This window comes from Lepisma saccharinum, chromosome 21 (assembly GCF_977018435.1).
Source record: "Lepisma saccharinum chromosome 21, izLepSacc3.1, whole genome shotgun sequence".
Classification (NCBI taxonomy): domain Eukaryota; kingdom Metazoa; phylum Arthropoda; class Insecta; order Zygentoma; family Lepismatidae; genus Lepisma; species Lepisma saccharinum.
In genome coordinates this window covers 48,624,496-48,645,467 of record NC_139249.1, presented here as the reverse complement: position 1 = coordinate 48,645,467, position 20,972 = coordinate 48,624,496, and the positions used below count along the sequence as shown (strand labels likewise).

Below are 20,972 nucleotides of genomic sequence, written 5' to 3'. Positions count from 1 at the left end.
CGTTTTACAAGGTTTGAAATTCCTTCTGCAAAAAAATCTGCCGCCTGGGAATGAAGCCACTGTTTCATGTGCCTGAAGAGGTGGTAGTCGCTCGGTGCCAAATCTGGGCTAGAGGGAGGATGACCAAAAACATCCCAGTGGAACTGCTCCAAAAGTTCTTGAGTACGTCCAGCAGTGTGCGGGCGAGCATTATCGTGAACCAACACCACACCGGAAGTCAGCATGCCCCGACGCTTGTTCTGGATGGCTCGTCTGAGTTGTCGTAATGTTTCACAGTAGACTTCTGAAGTGATGGTCGATCCACGCTCCATGAACTTCACTAACAGTACACCTTTCACATCCCAGAAGACTGTTGCCATAACCTTTCTGGCAGACAATGTTCGCCGAGCCTTTTTGGGTTTCTTTGGTGAGTGCGTATGTCCCCACTCCATTGATTGCTGTTTGGTTTCAGACTTCACGTACGACACCCAGGTCTCATCGCCAGTCACAATTCTGTTAAGGAATTGTTCTCCTTCTTCGGCATAACGCGACAGAAAGTCCAAAGCAGAGCCCATTCTGTTTTTTTTTGTGCTCCTCCGAAAGGATTTTTGGAACCCAACGAGCACAGAACTTGTGGTACCCCAACTTTTCTGTCACCACCTCGTACAAAACAGTCAGAGAAAGTTGGGGAAAGCGCAGAGAAAGTTCCGATATCGTGAACCGACGGGTTTCACGGACAGTTTTGTCAATTTCCTGCATGAGTTCGTTGCTGACTACAGATGGGCGCTCACTTCTTGCCGCATCGTGCACGTCGGTTCGTCCATCTTTAAACATGCGACACCATTCACGTAAGACACTGTCACTTATCACGTTTGGTCCGTAAACATCACACAGTTCGCGATGAATCGCACCGCCGAAAGATTTTTCGCACACAGAAATCGAATTACGGCACGCACTTCACATTTGGCGGGCTTTGCTATTGGAACGTTCATTTTCAATTGTTGTAACACACGAGTGAACTGCAACACAACCTTCTCCTTCCACTGCTCACTGTCTACTGGACTACTGCACATACTGCCACAGGACTGACGTTGCTCTTCCCGGACATTTCTCGCGCATGCGCAAACGGAGGGTTTTTTCCGAATTGCCCTCGTATTATTACAAAGGGAATTAAATTTTTATTAAAAACAAAAAATGAAAATCCAGGGAAAACGATAGGTGATACAGCATTTCTACTTTCAGATTTGGATTCAGCGGGGTCGAATTATAAATAATCACCTATTTCCGTTCAAAGCATCAAAAAAAAGTTTGAATTTGTTCTTCAGTGTAATTATTGCAGTTCATTTTATCACCTTTTTTAAACACAGGAACAATTATGGATTCTTTCCACTGTAGAGGGATTTCTTCTTTATTCCATATTAAACAAATTAATTTATGAATTTGACATATTAATGAATTTCCACCATATTTAATTAACTCAGCTGGTATTAAATCAATGCCAGGTGCTTTGTTATTCTTTAGCCTTTTAATAGCATCTTTTAACTTCAGTCAACTTAGGTTCTGGAACTAAAGGTTCTGCTGTGTGCACTTCATTTACTTCTGATTTATCTCCTACATGAACATTTAAAAGGTCATTAAAGTAGGTCTTCCATCTATTTAGAATATCGCTTGGGTCAGCTAGAAAATCACAGTCTTTATCTTTTATCAAGTTTACTTTAGGTTTCCACCCCTTTCTAAATTCATTTACACCTTTATATAAATCTCTGATATTTTTATTTTTGCTGTTTGTTTCAATTTTGTTAATTTTACTTTTCAAGTAATCTATTTTTTTACTTCTAAACGTGCGGTTAACTTCTTGCTTTATTCTATTATAATTGTTTAGATTTGTATCATCAGAGTTATTTAACCACCTGAGTCTAGCCTGATTTCTTATTTCTATTAGATTATGACATTCATTATCAAACCATGGCTTACTTTTTCTCGGTTTATGGTATCCTATACTTTCGTTAGCTGCTGATTCTATTGCATTATATATGTGCTCCCAATTCTTATTTATGTCTGTTTCATTTATATTTTCATCATCATTTAAATCCTGCAAAACATCAAATCTATTTGACAGTTTAATTTGGTAATCTTTCATAATTCTTTCATCAGTAAACTTTCCTGTATCAAATTTTAGAACTTTTAGATTTTGTTGCTTATGATTTATCACTGAGAGTCTTTCTCTTAATTTAGAAATTACTAAATAATGGTCACTGGCACAATCAGCACCTCTATGTGTATGAACGTCAATTATACTAGAATGCCTTCTCTTATCAATGAGAATATGATCTATCTGATTATGAGTTTTACCATCTGGAGAAGACCAGGTATATTTATGGATATCTTTATGTTTAAAAGTGGTACTTTTCACAATTAAATTCTTTGAGGTTGCAAAAGTAATCAATCTTATACCATTATCATTACTTAATTCATGAAGACTTTCTTTACCAATCATGGGTTTAAATGTCTCTTCTTTGCCAATTTGTGCATTACAGTCACCTAACAGAATTTTCATATCATACTGAGAAAATTTATCAAAGACCTGTTGGAGCATGGAACTACTGTAAACTGCGATTGGTACGTGAAGACTTTGGAAAAACTCCGTGCATGATTACTGCAAGTTATGCCTGGCAAGGATGCAATTCCTCAATATGACAATGCACACCCACACACACTCCAAACACAGGATGCATTGCAGTATCTCAAATTCCATGAGATTTTACCCCACCAGCAGTACAGCCCAGATCTCACACCTCGTGACTTTTTCCGAGGCTGAAAGAGCACCTGAAGGGACACTGTTACACCTGTGATGCCGAAGTGCATGCAGATGTGCATCCCTGTTGCTGGGAGAAGACACCTGATTTCTTCGCCGACAGAATGCAACAACTTGTCCGATGTTGGCATTTGTGTGTGGACAAGATGGTGACTACGTAGAAAAGTAGTGACATCCTTGTAGAGAACATTCCAAACTTTAAGAAGACATATAGTTCAGGTAAGTAGCTTGCATATTATTGACGTTATTGCGTAGGAGGCAAAAATTTTCAAAATGCCCCCCTACCACTGTGCGTGTGTGTGAACATGTGTAGGTATTCTGTTGATATTAGTTCCATCACAGCCCACAGGAGGTAGGCATTTGTATACCCAAAGTGGCACAGGTGAGCAAATTTTCTTTTGAGCAATGTAAGAAGTATCTACAACACAGATTTCCCAATTTAACACTGTTAGATTTCTATCTCTGCGAAACTGAATAATAATGTGTACTCCACAAAGCCTTGGTAATTGGATGACATGAAACATACAATTGACTCTTCCCGTGCTTCCCTTCCTGCAGAAACCATATTTGCTCTTTGTTGATTTGTTGATCTGTTCTACAGGATTCCAGACAATTTACTGCTGCAAACTAATATCTGTAACTTTAAGATATGTGACTAGCAAAAAAGTTCATATTTGGTGTTATTAGTGTTCACATTATTATATTTCAAAGAGTGTAAACACTATTTTGGGACATTCTGTATGTACGTTTCTACTGGCCTCACTACTACCTGATCCAACTCACTCACTCACCTATGGTGGGAGATCCTCCAACCAGTTAGATATGGCGTGGAGTGTGGTCACCATGTCAAACCCCAGTCTTTGTTGTATGTTTCCATGACCAGATATATATATGTATTAGGAGATAGTAAACACTTACCAAAAACAGAAATCAGAAGTCGATATTTTGCTGCCTAGTCATATTTTTTCAGAAGAAATAGATGAGGCTTAATCAGGATGAGGGGGATGAATTGAGGCCTTGGCTTTTGATGACTAGGGAGAATGGATGTCTTTTTCTTTTGGTGTGGAAGGAGTGAGAGATGGAGTAGTGGAGATATTGGAGGTGGTTGGTAGGTTTGATGCATATGCAGGTTTCTAGGTGATTACCCATGATGTGGACATACACATCTATAGAGGAGCCCAAGTTAAGAGTTCAGCATGGGCTGTTATGGCCTTTTACTTTTGAGATCCCCACCCTCAAACAAGTGTATTTCTGTCAGAAACAAAAGTTGTTAACATTCGAAGAGAATAAATATGCAAAAAGCAGAGGAAATGTAAGGATTTGATGGTCTATACCTTCTTTTACAATTCAGACCATTCAAAAAAGGCACTTTCCTTTCTTGGGTTAACCGCAATTTGGGGAGTTAAAAATAACAGCCTTCCGCCTGTTGCCACTCGCTGCAAACACGTGTTGGGAAGAGGAAAGGGGTGGGAAATGGCCAGGCAAAAGTTAGTGATTAGGCTTTCGTCTTGGGGTTGGGTCAAGTGGTTTATTATTTGTGTGCGTGCTTTCTCAATGTTGGGTAATTCTTCTTCGAAAACAGGCATATTGTATGCATTGGCAGATCTAGCGGGAAGACCCCTGGTTCACTTGCTCTTCCCAAAGGATGACTAATTATTATAAAAAGTATTGATAGCATTATATTAAAAGAACATAAAATGATAGAGCAGTTCATTTCCAGATAGTACAGTTTGACGCAAATGCATAAATAGGGAATAGATTTATGAGATATTTAAGTAAATTTAATCCGGCACTTGTTGCTTGCAAGGCAATAAAGTTAACTGATGGACGCAAAGCGAGAGCACTTTAGATTGAATATTTCCAACGTCTGTCTCTTTATTTCTGTAATCATTGTTCACACAAAATAAAACAGAGCTTCCTTCATCTATTTCACGCCTCTAGTAATTGATTAATTGAGTTTTAAATCCTCTTTTATGCACAGATATGTTAATTTGGACTGGACCTACGGTTTTATGTGAGATACGAACCACTATGAATTTTCACAATTTAAGTGCTTTATTCTTGTGAATCAGGTAAAGAATAATACATAATAATTCCACACGACTGTACTTTTTTTATATATAGTTGTTATTAATACCTTACTCATCTTTTTAAGTGATACCATACTTTTCCTCATGGCTAGTAAATATGGTTCTCTATTTTATACATACACATTTATCGAGAAGTGTAGTTATTACAAAAAATATGTTATATTCTGTTTCATATCTCGCAACGTTTAGAGCTTTCTTATTTACAGGAATTATAATTGAAGCAGCCCACCAAATAACGCTGTATGCCACTTTTGGAAATGTGCTGAAGTTATCAGTGAAATCATGCTGCGGCCCTGCGGCTACAGGCTACAAGCTGGCCAGCCATAAGGTCGGATGTTGCTCAAAGATTGATACTGTGTTTGCATAAGGTTTTATGTTTTTTCTACTGTAGTCCAGTAACATACAACAGGTTTTATCCATTGTTCTCGCATTCACTGATATGTGTCATACAGCGTTATTCGGTGGAATGCTTCAATTTTAAAATTGTTGTAACGCAAAACAAAAAGGATGAAAATACGAGGGGAAAATGTCTGCTTAATATAAAGAAAACATATGTTTATATTAAGTTATCAGATAGGGCATAGTGTATAATAATAAATATTATGAGCTTATCCACTTAATAAATTTTTTCTTTCTAATTTGGGGAGATTCTCCGATTCCTACTCCCGCCATTGAATTGGACATACTCACAAGTCGCAACAAGAGGAAACATAAAAGCGTTGTGTAAAAATATATTTTTTTTATTATAGACCCATGGCAGCTAGGGACGGCCAAAATTACGTCACGTTTAGTGCTCTTTGTTCATATCATACTATATTTTGCCCGTCTGAGCTAAGTCTCCATACAAATGGTGAAAACGGTGACTAATGTTTATCTTTCCTTTTCAGGCAGGTGAACCAATGAAAAAGAGATGCCACTAACGAAGGAATAACGGATTGACATCATTCTGTTGGCTGGGAGCGGTACCGCCCTTCATGTAGCACGTACATCCAATGCAACCTACAAACGCAGATAACCCTTGACACCGTGGTCAAACTTATCAAGAAATTCAGTGCCCTTTCACAGAACTCTGCTCTATGGTTGGGATCGTCGTCTGTAAGATGTTGCAAGAGCTGCAACTTGTATGGTGCCACTTGTTCACTTGCAAAATGTGCATGACACTGCTTTGGCTGATTCCAATTTCTGCAGAGAGGTGTCTGGTCCCCTTTGTCGGACTCCTGGTCATCGATGTAAGCACCTGCATTACCCTTTCATCTGTTGCTGTCTTTGGTCTTCCAGGCCTGCTTTCGTCGGCGATGGAACCTGTCCTTCTGAATTTCTTGATAGGTTTGGCCACGGTGTCATGGGTTATCTGCGTTCTGTGGGTTGCATTGAATGTACGTGCTACATGATGGGTGGTACCACTCCCAATCAACAGAATGATGTCAATCCATTCTTCCTTCGTCAGTGGCATCTCTTTTTCATTGGTTCACTTGCCTGAAAAGGAAAATAAACATTAGTCACCGTTTTCACCATTTCTATGGAGACTTATGACTCACCCTGTATATTAACTCTTAGGTTCAGAAGAATGTAATTTTTGGAAACTTATGACTTGCTACATAATCTTAAAGGTTTGCTAAATGCATTTTTGTTATCGATTTACACAAGAAATTCTTACCTTTGTTGACAATAACGTTTTAATAGCCATCCTATCACGCTCCAATGTAAAGCTTAGGGCAACCAAATGACAAACAAAATTATTTAAGGACACAACAGAAAAGTTTGGCAGTGCAAAGCCCCATTGAACAGTACCCGTTGACCACCAATAACTTTTGTTGCCGTGTGTACTACAGCAGACGCTCAATGCGTGCTGGAGTTTTCTTCTACTGTGCACCATGCGGCAACACTGTCGCCAATAGCCCCATACTGAACTCTTAAGTTGGGCTCACCAATAGGAAGGTCATCTAGGGAGTGGAATCAGGTGAATCTGAGTGTGGTCAAGTTGTTGTGGATTTAGGAAGGTTGCGAGAGGGTTCGCCAAGTGTCCAGAGGAGGAGGATGTCATCAATGAACCTTAGCCAGAGAAGTAGCTTCTTTGACTGGGAGTCTAGGAACTCATGTTCCAACCTGCCCATGAAGAAGTTGGAACAGGAGGATGGCATTTGGAGCTCATGGCTGTGCAATGTATTTACAGGTACTGCTAGTATCTAAAGTGGAAGCTGTTGCAGGTGAGTACAAGGTTGGCTAGTTAAATCAGGAAGTGGGTGCTGTTACTATGTGGTTTGTGTCAGTAGAAATGGTTCAGTGGAATGGAGGGCATGGGGAATGTTTGTGTAGAGAGAGAGTTATGTCAATGGTGGCAAGGATTGTATTGGGTGGTAGGTTATGGATGATGTCAAGGTAGTGGTTGGTTTCATGGAGAAAAGAAGGCCATGGCTTGGAGAAGAGATTAGAGAGGTGCGAGTCTACGAAAGCAGATATTAGTTCAGTGGGTGAAATGTTGTTGGACACAATGGGTCTCCCAGTGTTATTAGGTTTGTCAATTGTGTGGAGAAGACAGAAGGCACAGACACTGGTGTGTCAGGGATGAGAGTGAAGTTGGATAGGCTTTCAGGAAGGCCTATGGAAAGAAAAAAAAAAACATCACAGATTGATGCCAACGCCTCAATTCATCCTCATACCACTCATAATACAACCTATGCCTGCATAAAGCCCTAATCAACCATGGCATTGTTGCAACGATTCCATTGAAAGTAAATTACGCCATTACAGCCCGAAAGCATCCATGGCTTTTCAACAACATATGCACAAGGGGTGTATTATAATGATTTACACTTTATTTTTCTCAGGTCCCATGGTCCACCATTCAAGAAGTGAGGACTGGCATATGAAGCTACAAGTCTAGTCTACCGATTGCAGGCTGCAGTGTCCAAAAAGGATTCCTGGTGTTCACACAGCAGCACGTTCTGTACATCATTGTCAGCGGACTATTGGACAACATGGAAAGTGACTATAATGGCCAGCGTTGGTAAAGTTGGTTTCTATGGAGAGAGGGTGTGACCACAGCAGAGATTTACAGACAATTTGTGGCAGTGTGTGTGGTGAACATGCGCCTTCACGGAAAACCGTTTACAATTGAGTGGAAGGCTGGAAAACAGGATGTCCGCCAACAGAAAAATGGACAAGTTCGGGAAGGAAAGTGACTGTGACAACACCAACAAACATTACACAGGTTGAGCAAGTCATTCTTGAGAACAGGTGCATCACGTTTTCTGAAACGGAGGTGACCATGGGCCTGTCCAGAAACACCCTGCAGTGAATCGTACACGATCACCTTAATATGGGGAAAGTGTGCACCAGATGGGTTTCCCTGACATCGGTGCAGCGGCAGCAGCGTGTGAATGTGAGCAGAGATCCTTGCCCCTTTTTCTGTTGACGTGCGTCCTGTTTTCCAGCCATCCACCCAATTGTAAACAGTTTTCCGTGAAGGCGCATGTTCACCACACACTCCCACTGATCCTCTGTAAATCTCTGCTGTGGTCACACCCTCTGTCCATAGAAACCAACTTGTTCCAAGCTCATCATTATAGTCGCTTTCCATGTTGTCCAATAGTCTGCTGACAATGATGTACAGAACGTGCTGCTGTGTGAGCACCGGGAATCCTTTTTGGGCACTGCTGCCTGCAATCGGTAGACTAGACTCGTAGCTTCATATACCAGTCCTCACTTCTTGAATGGTGGACCATGGGAGCTGAAAAAAAATAAAGTGTAAATCATTATCGTATGCCCCTCATAGAAATTGTAGATTATGAAATAGTAGATATCATATGTAATTAAAAATGATGAAGAGAAAGCTAAAATGCTTACATAGAATTCAAAGATTGTTCCTGTACGATTTTGTCTTCGTTCAATGACTGGTGCAATTCATGAAGCACATAGTCCTATGAAATAAGACAGTCAGTGGTGGTTCGTCCCTTGGGGCTTCCGGGGCTTAGCCCCTAAAGAAAAACGGACATATTGACGTAATTTTCAATCACCATAATACATAACTATCACACGTGGCGATTTTTACCCATGTAAGTTTATCGTCTGCTGCAATGGATACGACAGCGCTCCTAGTGGCATTGATGTCACTTATCGGTCTCGGGCCTCATCGCAGAGGAAGGCGTGGTCTACGCTACATGCTACAGTGAAGGTCACGTGCTAGCAGAGAGAGTGAAGGGGGGAGTGCAATGGGATTGGGTGTTGATTTGGGGTTAGTTCGGTTGCGTCGCGTTTGTTCGATCCCGCGTGTTGTAGTGAAGCGTTGTGGTGGCTTTTATTTGCTATGAACAAAGTGGATTTCTTGTTGGCAACAAAATTTCAGACATTGAGTGACCAAGAAAAACTTGTTGTTAAACAATTAGGTCCTGACCATCTGAATGTTACATTAATACAAAAACACAAATCACAATCACGCTCTTTCAATCCAGACTGGTACTACAGAAAACCGTGGTTGACAGCTAGCGAGATCAAGAAAACTCTCTTTTGTTTTAATTGCCTTTTGTTTGGTGGTGATGCTTCATGGACAGTTAATGGTATAAGTGATCTCAAACATCTTTCTGGAAGAATTAAGTCACATGAAACTAGTTCTTCGCACATTGGAAACTCATTAAAATTGAGTTTGTTTGGAAAGGTTGATGTTCGAACACAAATCGATGAAGGATATAGACTGTCAATTACAAGGCACAACATCGATTGCTTAAAATTCTGTGGTCGACATGAACTTGCTCTGCGAGGACATAATGAAAGAGAACAATCTTTAAACAGAGGCATCTTCCTAGATTTAGTAAATGAGATTGCTAAGCTAGATAACAGTTTGCATGAACATTTATAGGAATCCAAAGTAAATAAATACACATCAGCCGTGATGTTGACAGGTATGTTTCACAGCAATACCTGTTTCTTTTGTAATTCATGTGAATGGTCATTATATTTTCAATTCTTTAAAAAAATAAGCCCAATTTTGTAATTTAGAGGAAGATAAATACCGGCTTTTTTGTAATTCATATGAATTGTTATTACCTTTTAAATACTTTTTTTTAAAAAAATAAGTCCAGTTTTGTAGTCTAGAAGAAGAAAAATACCTATTTTTTGTAATTCACGTGAATTGTCATTATATTTTAAATTATTTAAAAAATAAGCCCTGGCCAAATTTCAGGCTACGAGACGCCACTGGAGACAGTCATATGATTTGAAGACAACAGTCTATATTTGGCATCAGTTTTCCCTAACATTATTTTCATCTTGAATATTCAGAGTAGCTACGATTTTTTGATTACAAAATTCCCTGACTTTTCCAGGTTTTCCAGACCAGAAATGAATTTTTTCCAGAGATGTTTGTTGTCATGATTTTTGCTTTTGAACCTCATGTTATTCAATTAAATATGCAGGCATGTTAATTATTATGAATATGAATATACACAGTTATTAGCTGAAAACTTACCAAGTGATTAATCTAATGCTATTCAATGAAAAAATAAATAACTATTGTACTTCCCCATTTTCACTAAGTCATTACAATTAAGGTGGTGTAAAAAATTAATAAAAAAAATGTGGCATATATAAAAGGTTTACAATGTAACCTGTATACAACCTCTATTATATCAATACAAATGAGGAACAACAGAAAATTAGGTCATGTACCTTTAGAAAATATGAAATAAGTTTAATACTCATATTTTTTAATTTATTGAAAATATTACATATTTCGGAAATTCAGAACGTGAATGGGGTCGGTGACCAACCGTACACCTAAAAAAAATATATATGCGGGCCATACTTTGGAATCAAATATCTCCATTATTTGTGTTTTCCACATGCTGGAACCAATTTTATATTATGGAAAACATCCAAATCTGTCTATTAAAAGGTAACAATTCCGAATGTTTAATTTTTTTTTTTCAAATTTTGCTAGCAGGAAGACTAATTATCATAGAATTTTGGCAATCATTGCGACACGAAATTTGAACCTTCCTTAAAATAATGAGCACTATTTGGATTTGAAAAAAGTTATTTATGTTGAAAAAAACTTCAAAATGACCTTATGCAATCATACACGCTTCCCATGGACAAGGTATTCTCTGGTTGACAAGTGACAGTAAGTTAGTATCATAAACTAGTGGGAATGAATGTAGAAATAAATCGGAACCTTAGTAGAGTGCATTCAGGGTCTTTATTTTAATTCTAAGACAACCAAACCTGACCTTCCTAACCTAACCACCAAAGCATATATTGACAAAATCTTAAGTAATTGCCAAACTCTGCAGTATGTCTTAACAGACATAAATCGAAATCGAACCATGTAAAGTTGCATTTGTAGCATGATGAAATCATAATAAAACAAAAGGAACTTGGGCCCATTTTCACCACTTTTCAGCATAATTTCATTCTACATGCAAAAAATACGTAAAATTACTATCGGCATCAAAACCAACATTCCTAACCTAACAACAATGTGTGACCAGTGTACATTTAATTCCTCTGTCCTGCACCAGTTTTTAAAAAATAAATTCATTCTACATGCACAAAACAAGTGCATATTCGAATAATGACGTCACTGATACTGCATAAAATCACTAAATTCTTGGGTGCAACACATCCTTGCAATGTAAAAACTACGACAACGAGCAAATGAACTAGTTGATCAGGTTGCTTCTGAACGGGTCGCAAACGAAGGACTCAAATCCACAGAACGGGTTCACGGGGGGAATGAAGTAGCGTTCGCACCCATCCAGTTCACGTAACAGCCAGTTACGTGAAATTCTGCTCTTCAAGCTTTATTGCATATCCAAAACCAATGAACTGTCCGAACACCAACCTGCTCCGCTTCAGGCATCAAAAGAGAACTGGTTCCGAACGGGTGTGTTCTTGAAGAAAGGAAATCTCCTCACCACACACGAAGCTGAAGCAACATTTTTTTCCACAGGAAATTCTGAGGATGGCTGGAATGTAGGTTTCGTCTTGAGTAGCTTGTTCTCTAAGGAAAAATCTCATGTCTCTCCAAATTCCGGTCTTGAACAGGTTCACAAGAATGAGTCGCAAAATGAACGGATCCAAAAACCTAAATCTGAGAGTGAATAAATATAGAATCGAAATGCGAAGGAACCATAATTTTGTATGTAAAAGACTACAAGTCATAATGATGAGAGGAACAAGTTTCTGAACTGAATCTTTTGGAGGGACTGGAATCACAAAAAATGGGTGTAAATTCCAGAAAATATGCAAAATTACCTGACTATTCCCTGACCAACCAAATTCCCTGACTTTTCCCGGTTTTCCAGTCGAGTAGCAACCCTGATATCCTACATTGTCCGCTAGTCATAGATATTGTTAGTCCAACTTCTTACTTGAATGTTTGCCTCCCCCCCCCTTGCTTGCCTGTTCCCTTGTAATTTATTTCCACCCAAGATTAAACATGCAATGCCCTCCTGACTCCACTGTGGTTGTGCCACTTCATACTTTGCAATAAGCAGCAAATTTTAGTCTGTGCACTCTTTCATGACATCCCATTGGCAGACCCAACAGATGTCAGGAGAAATGTCACCAGAGCAGCTGTGGCATCCCAGGGTAACAGTAGTCTAACAGTGAAGAACTGAAGTGAAGCATAAGACAGGCCATGAAAAACAATTAAGAGAAATTCAATGTCAACTAGATACCTTGTGGGCAACCAAAAGAGCCCATGTTGAAGTGAAGAGATAGTACAAAATTGCAGTTACCAATTTCCATTAAAACAACTACAAGTTGCTCTCTTCTAAGTTTTATGTGCCATTTAGACTTAAATCTGTGAAAGAATTTTGCAACATGCTCTTTTACTAACATTGGAAAAATCTTATTGACAGTAGTAAAGAAAATTATAATGTAGATATTTTCGATTACCTGGAATTAGCATCTTCATCATTTACTGGGTAGTTCAAATCCACATCCGTCAGATTTATTATGTTTTTTTCTTCTGTTTTAATAATTGGGATTTCTTCATCATTATATTTCACATCTTCCTCCATCTTCACATATTCTCTTTTTGCAAATGAAATTTTGCTTTCTTCTCCTACATTCAATTTATTTTCTTCCCAATCAAATGCATTTCCCTCTTCCTTGACTTCTGATTTGGAGACAACTGACTGCTCTGCCATATATATATTTCTCATTGAATCAGGTTTTGTATCTGGTGATATCACAGGACCAAAATTATCCAAATCATTCTCACAAATGTCATCAACTTCACGTATGGCATGTTCAAGCACCAAAGTTTTCTCACAGCTTGTATCTTCTGATTTGAAGTGAGCACTGGAATATGGGAATACTGGTAGAGATTTGCTATCTTTAATACATGTTTTTTGTGAAGTGCTAAAATTGGCTTCTCTTTCACACTCCAATGTTGTGCTTCCAGATGATAAATTTTCACTGAAATCATCAGACAAGAGAAGATAAGCAGTCAAAAGAGTTATATCAATAAAACAAATACAACAAACTTTATCTCAAAATTTCTGAGAAGAGGTTGTAATGAAAGTTGTTCCATACCCAATACAACCAAATAATGTAAATAGTTTGCCAAAGCGGAATAGAGATGGCAGAACCAGGTGTACAAAATTAAAAATTAACACAATATATATGAATAACAATATAAATAAGAACAAAGCAAATTGGAAAGACGAAACACAATAGAATTTACTATAAGAAGATAAAGAATAAATATAAATGGAATAAATTAATGTATATATTCGATAAAACAAATCAGTGATCATATTTAACTTAATCAGAAAACTAAAAAAGTCAAAGCACGGATACAAATTTGTGTCTTTGTACAGATCTTGAATCTGTCTGATTGACTTACCATCCACATAGTGCAAATCTTGTTTACACCAGTGGTGGCGAGTTCCAGTCGATGCCCCACAGCACTTCCGGTTTCGCGTTTCAGTCGTGGTACCTACTTGGATGCGTGTGTCAGTCGTTTGGCACCAAGTATACACATTGTTGCACATATTTAGTGTTGGCACGTTCCAATCACGGCCGTAAGGGAGGAGATTTGTACAGGGTGGCTACTCTAGGACCATAATAAATTCAAGTATAATTTCTGGTTTTCAAGGCAAATTTTCAAAAAATTCAAGGCCACAAGGAGATGTTTTCTCTATTTCAACCTTGCATATTACTGCCTCTCAACACCCACACACATGCACCAGAGGCGCAGCCACAAACTTTTGCTTTTAATCCATTTTTTTGCAAATTGAAAACAATACTGATTTAATAGGGTGCAAATAATTTCACGAGGTGCCATGATATTCTCTCTTTTACAACTTTTATCATTTAGCTTGTTGGGCAGCCAGGGTCGACTCCCGCCTCTCCCTAGGTATGGCTTTGAACTTGACGAGACTAAGAAAAGCAGGCATTGCGAGTGAGAAAATTTTATGAAATGTATTTTTATTTGCATAAAATTTGAAATTGAGGGGTACAATTGCCTCTCTGTGCCCTCTGCAGGTGCCCTTGGCCATTAATGTTTGCCCCCTTGCCCTCCTTAGAATTAATTTCTATTCAAGGTTGGGGGGGCAATGCCCCTGCCCCACTGTGGTTGCACCACTGATATGCACACACAAATACAGTTAGAATATGAAGTGTCTGTGTGATTGCAATGTATCCAAAAATTCTAATTTAATTAAACAGTATTATTTAAAACATTTAATTTGAGGTCCTTAATTTACATTTGCCATTTCACATACTCAGACTCGAAATACATCTACAAGTCACACAAATATTATGGTATATATTCTAACCTGCAAAAAATTGTTAATTGTGTAAGAATTTCAAACTCAAATTTACCTAATCATCTTCAGAAATCTTATCTTGCAATAATCTTCCGTCTGTCAGAATGCTCTACAAAGGCCAGTAACAAAGTCAGGGTGGCTACAAACAAGCAGAAATGAAATTCCCTGACTTTTCCAGGTTTTCCAGGACAATGTTCATATTTCCACTGAGGTTTGGAACCCTCTGCTTGCAAGAACAATGAGTGCGGACTCATTTTTTTATGCATAAAGCTACTTCTCTGATCTCTGTGAAGCAAACAACTTAACTCTTGCAAATAAGGGAAACAATTGAATCATACAAAATAAAGTGTCATATTTCCTTACATTATCAATGGGATTTCTGCGTCAGTACAGTATATCCAAGTGAAGTACTGTAAAACTGACAACATGCAGTTATAACATTATTGCTGATTAAAAAGGTATGTAGGTATTAGAAATTTAATACATGGAATTTATAGAATTGCATTGTATAGGTACCTGGTTTAGCTAACCAAACATTAAAACAGGAACACTCTGTTAATAACAGCTTCTGAAATTCATATACGACGGGCATCCTAAAAAAGCTCCAATGGTGCCTCTATGCAGGACTAGTGGCCGGAGAGTGACACACACATGCGTGCAGGAAGAAGTGGCATGTAGCTGCAATCTGGTACAGTCGCAATGCAGCCATTTTAGGACAGTTCTAGGTTAGAGATTGCAGCTCTCATACAGTCTCCCACTGACTGCGATGTAGCCTAAGTGTAGTAATCAGATTTTTGCACGCTCAGAATTTGGCACAGAGAAAACAACCAGCAATCATGTGAGGTGTGCAGACCAGACGTCATAAGTGATAGTATGGTCAGACGATGGTGCAGACAATTCACACAAGGCCAATCGAATGTGCACAACCCCATCCAGTTGAGTACACACGGACACTTTGCACACTTCAGGTGAGAGATCTTGGACAACTCCCTGTACAACCCTGGCCTTGCATGTACCAACTTTCATCTCTTTGTTCAACTGAAGAGGTTTCTGGTAGGACAAGGATTTCACAGCTACACTGCAGTAGAGATAGTTCTAGTCTTTGCTGTCAGACACATATGCCATGGGCATACAAAATTTAGTGCCACGTTACGACAAATGACAGAACAACGGTGGTGATTATGCCGAAAATTAGGTTAGGATCCATTGTTACTAATGCAATAAATTACTACTGATATTCTTGTTTTATTTATGCCTAATCGGTAGTGACCTTGATTTGTTGTTATTTTTTTCCAAACTGGTGTATTTTTTATTTTTTACTATTCGGCGTTATTTTTCCCAAAATTCACATTTTTATTTTACTGCATTTTCTGGCAAATACCTGAAATTATACCTTCATGGTGTTTTTAAACTACTGTTTCAAATTGTAAGTCACATGTCCTACACCTCTTCGTGAGAGTTTGATCTCTTGAAAGTTATTTTGGGAAAGTTATTTTCCATATCCCCTTTTTAATTTTAAGGTAAGGGTTTTAGACAATGGAATTTTCCCTGTATATACTGAAGGGTGCATACTGACCATAAGTGCTGACGCACCCAAAATTTTTAAATCAATCAAACTTATGTGACAGATACCGATACATTATGGCACCAAAAGTTGGCATTATCTTTTTTTGACTTGTTACTACGTTTCCCAAATTCGCGTTTTTGTTTTAGAAAATTTTTCTGCCAAATATACCAAACTTAATACTGCCATTGTGCTTTTAAACTATTATTTTAAATTGTAAGTCACATCGTCTATGTTTCGTGACATATTCTTGAGGAAGTAAAAGTAAAGTGCTCCCCTATGCTTAGCACCAAGCCATGAAGGCATCTAGGGGGTGTGGGGTTAGGGCCTGACACTTTCTTGATCACGGCCAAAGGTGGGAGTGGTGTGATCAGCACCAAGCTCCTGGCTACCTTTACTACCCAAAGTTTCCTCCACGTATCCACTTGATACAACGCTGGGTGAGCGCCGGAGCAGTTTGAACTGGTGGAAAAGATCCAAGTTATCCCCTGCAGGGGATCGACCCCAGGTCTCTCACATGGTAGTCAGACACCCAAATGACTGAGCTCCATTATTTCTCGCTCGATAAATGCCGATGGTGCGCACTTAGTTTGGAAACTCAAAACACATCTCGCGCGACAAATACTGAAGACGCAGCTCCTGTGTGATGGTAGATACGCACTCGATCTCGCGTTAGAACCCTGCCACTTTGCTCTGTGATGCAAATTGTTTTGATAGAAGTTGAAAAAATCATAGGAAATACATGATTTAATGTGGTTGTCAGAATTATTCCATGTACAAGGTAACTAAAAAAGTTCTTGCCATTCTAGAGCAGTGATAAACAAAGAGCAATACAGTGGATAGTATGTACCTTTAGGTTTTGAAGTAATCTCCAGCAGCATCCAACCGATTTTGCCAACATTCCTGCAGCTGCACAATACCCTGGTGATAAAACCTGGCGGGCTTGGATGCAAAGAAGTCTGTGAGTGTGTTTTGCAGGTCTCCCTCATTTGCGAAGGATCTCCCACAGAGGTGGTTGTTGAGGGAATGAAACAGGTGGTAATCTGTTGGTGCAAGGTCTGGTGAATATGGTGGCTTGGCACATATGGCAAAGGGGACCCGAGAGACCCTTCAGCAACTTGGCTGGGAGACACTGTGCCATCCACCATATTCACCAGACCTTGCACCAACAGATTACCACCTGTTTCATTCCCTCAACAACCACCTCTGTGGCATTGTCGTGTAGGAACAGCACACCCTTGCAATTCACCAATCCCGACTCCTTCTGCCGCAATGCACAGTGCACCCACAGTGCACCCTTTGCAACTGCTGAGAGTAGAGGTCAGCAGTGATGATCTGACCAGGTGGAAGGAGCTTGTAATGTACCACTTGCCGACAATTCCACCATACAGAGAGCATAACTTTTTGTGGGTGCAGAGGTGGTCTTGAGGTGTGAGGAACAGGATCACGTGGCGACAACCAATGTCTGGTACGGTTGGGAGTGGCATAGAGGACCCACTTCTCGTCACCAGTGAGCAAGCGATCAAATATGGGTGTGTTCAGGTGCTTAGTGAGCAAGGACAAACAGGCTGTCACTCGTTGCTCCTTGTTGGCTACCGACAATGTGTGAGGTACCCACTTGCTTAACTTGTATGACTTTCCTATCCAATGCAGGTGCAGTCTGACTGTTTCAGCGGAAACATGGAACTTTTCTGCAAGTTCATCACACGTTAGACCACTGTCCTCCTCGATGGCTGCTTTCAGGGGCTCGTCATCCAACACATGTGGTCGTCCACTGCGAGGTTCATCCGAAAGGCTCACATCTCCCGAACGGAATATCTGGAACCAATGCCTGGCAGTGCATTCGTTCACGGCATTCTCCCCAAATGCCTGGCAAATGCGGTGACTTGATGCAGCAGTTGACAGGCCCACTTTAAAGTCATACAACAAACAGATGCAAACAAGCTGCTTCGATACCTCCATTTCTCTTCAAAACTGGACGAGCTATGACCGCTGTGTGTGTGCAACGTGCCTGTATTACTGACAGTCGATGGTCAGACCAACTTCCGATCGCTTGGCAGGCACGTGCGTCATTTCGTTTCCTCTCTGTGAGTGCATGATTAATGGGACGTCAAAAACGGCAAGAACTTTTTTGGTTGCCTTGTATAACAAGCATGAAAGTTTACTCTTGAATAAAATGTTGGAAAACTTGCACGTTCCATGTACACAAATATGGCACATTTTGCTTCTTTAAGCCTAGAAAAGAAGAAGGTTGGATTTCATGGAATTTTTCATTGTTTTAGGACATTTGTCTTAAAAAAACTGCTAAAACACCAATTCTTATGTCAAATTCGTATTATTTCGATATTTTGAACAGGCGAAAAATTTGTCCAGACATCACTGCACATTCATAAACACAACTTTGCAGCAATTTATATTTTTCACAGTTTTCGCGTTTGCGAAAAATCAAGGTCCGTACTAATTGGAAATTACTTTCTGGGCACCGCTCATATAAATCAGTAGATGGAAAGTGAAAATTTAGCAGGGCTGGCAGAGTAAAGTCAATTCCTGAAGAAAGTGACTTGATTTTATGATTGAATGATTCGAGTAAAAATGATATTAAAATATTTACGTATTTATTATTAGTATTTGATTTCATAATATTGGACATTAACTTCACTGAGTGAGAGATTAATGACCATCCCTCATGAGTTTAAACAGACAGGACAGAGAGTGGCATTAATTTCATTGCAATATGTACTAGTGTTGCAGTAAATTTGAGATTGGGACCATGCACTTGCCAAACTTTTATAACATTCACCAATGCAGATTTATTATTCACTTTTTCGTGATAGTATTCAATATATATATCCAGTTTTGTTGGATTCTTCTTGATATCTAAGAATAGTGCAATGTCATTGTAAACTTATGTTAACTTGTGCTAAACCAGTAATACATCAGGATGATGAAAGAAAACCTTCGTAAGCACTTCTACATTAAACGAGTGAGCCAGAAGAGTAATAAAATTCCAGCAGCATATTTGCAGTCTAAAGCCCTTGTTTGTGCATGCGATTCTTGTTGGATGTTGTAATCAGAAGACATCCAACAAAAATCAATTCCATAAGAGTGGCATGCAATTTCTGTCGCATGTTGTAGTGAGATACTTTGTTGGGTGGCGATATTCGACAAAAATTGTATGTATCAATGGAGCCTATTTGTTTCCATGTTCCTTCAGTTTGTCAAACAAGATACCTTACTACAACATCCGACAACTATCAGTTGGCACCACCCGCTCCCACCCCCTCCACCTGTCGACAGTTCTGTCCCCTTACTACTCCCATACGAACAAGAAAAAAATGATAATTCAATGAATTTTCCACGTAATATTTACAGGCTTAATACATTTTTCTGCCCCTCCGGAAATTTCTCTCTCTCTCTCCTGCCTGCCATCAATGATTTCTGGCGCCATGGTTATGTTGTGCATAAAAGGGGCCTAAAATTTGAGGCCGAAACTTAGCAACAAGATTTCCAGGTTTTCCAGGTCTGTCGCCACCCTTAAAGTAAACAGATCGAGCGAATCGTTTTATTTTTCACACAACATTATTTTCCTTCCTTGATAAGAATAACTCAACTGTGAAAATCTCACGTCAGGGCATTTATCAATATGTATAAATTCAATAGGATTTGGATCAATAAAGGTTGCAATTTTTCACGTCTGCGGAGAAAAATTCAAGCAGAATCCATGCATAATTCCCAGAGCCAATAATTCAAGCAGAATTCCTGGAATTCAAGAAATTTCCGGTGAGTAGCCACCCTGTAGTATAATTCCCAAAGTTTAAAGGGAAAAAACTGGAAAAAGGATAAAGGAATTCCTAAATCGTAGAAAAGTGGAAATAGAAAGAAATCCAGAAGGAAGCCCACGAAGGAAGTCCAGTTCTAAACCCTGCATCAAGAAGGAAGTCCAGATCCAGATCCTCTATTAAGAAGGAAGTCCAGATCCAGATCCTCCATTAAGAAGGAAGTCTGGATACAGAACATCTATTAAGGAAGAAGTCCAGAAAGAAGAATATACAAATCAAGAAAAGAAATAATAAGGAGCATATTGAGATGAAAATTGACTGTAAACAGGAATTATAGAAGAACGTAGCTTATCATGTAAATATTCTGATTCCATGTATCCTTTGTTTAAATAATATATTTGTTTAACAATCTCCATTCAAAGGCATCCTGTCTGGTTTCATTGTCTACACAGAACTATACCCTGAGATATTCTAGCTGAGGTTTAAGATTAAGATTTATGCACCTTGCAGCAAATAGAGGTGGCATTAATAAATTGGCGCTCCTAACGTGTGGCATACACGAATGCACATAGTCAAGTGTGTTATCATAAAAAAAGAGGTTAGGTAGTATGAAATTAAGAGCCAACATAGAATAATGAATCCCAAGATCAATTATTGTTTTGTACAAGTCATAAGCGTGTCATCATTCAGGATGCATACAAACACACACATGTATACAAAGGCTTTTTGCTGAAAAAAATGGAAAATATAGAAATTTTTATTACTATTTTTATTTTCCAAGTTTCCATTTATGTACATCTGTTCAGTATTCATATTTTCAGATGAATATCTGCAAAGCAACATAACAGACATAGTAAAAGAAATTTGCAATTCATGCACACAAGTTATATTCAAGCTATGTTCACGTATGATTCCTTGGCCATATACCACACATGCAATGCAATTTGTAAAGCATTTAAATATAGGAAC

General features: G+C 38.9%; 1 protein-coding gene across 1 annotated transcript in view; it reads right to left on the bottom strand.

The window, feature by feature from the left end:
* Positions 1-13,306, bottom strand: part of LOC146004168 (uncharacterized) — a 60,817-nt gene extending 47,511 nt beyond the window's left edge. The window contains exon 1 of the mRNA XM_083142835.1: positions 12,781-13,306. Within this exon, the coding sequence (XP_082998961.1) occupies positions 12,781-13,049 (269 nt within the window). The 5' untranslated portion in view covers positions 13,050-13,306. The remainder of the gene's footprint in view (positions 1-12,780) is intronic.
* Between the last annotated feature and the right edge of the window lie 7,666 nt (positions 13,307-20,972).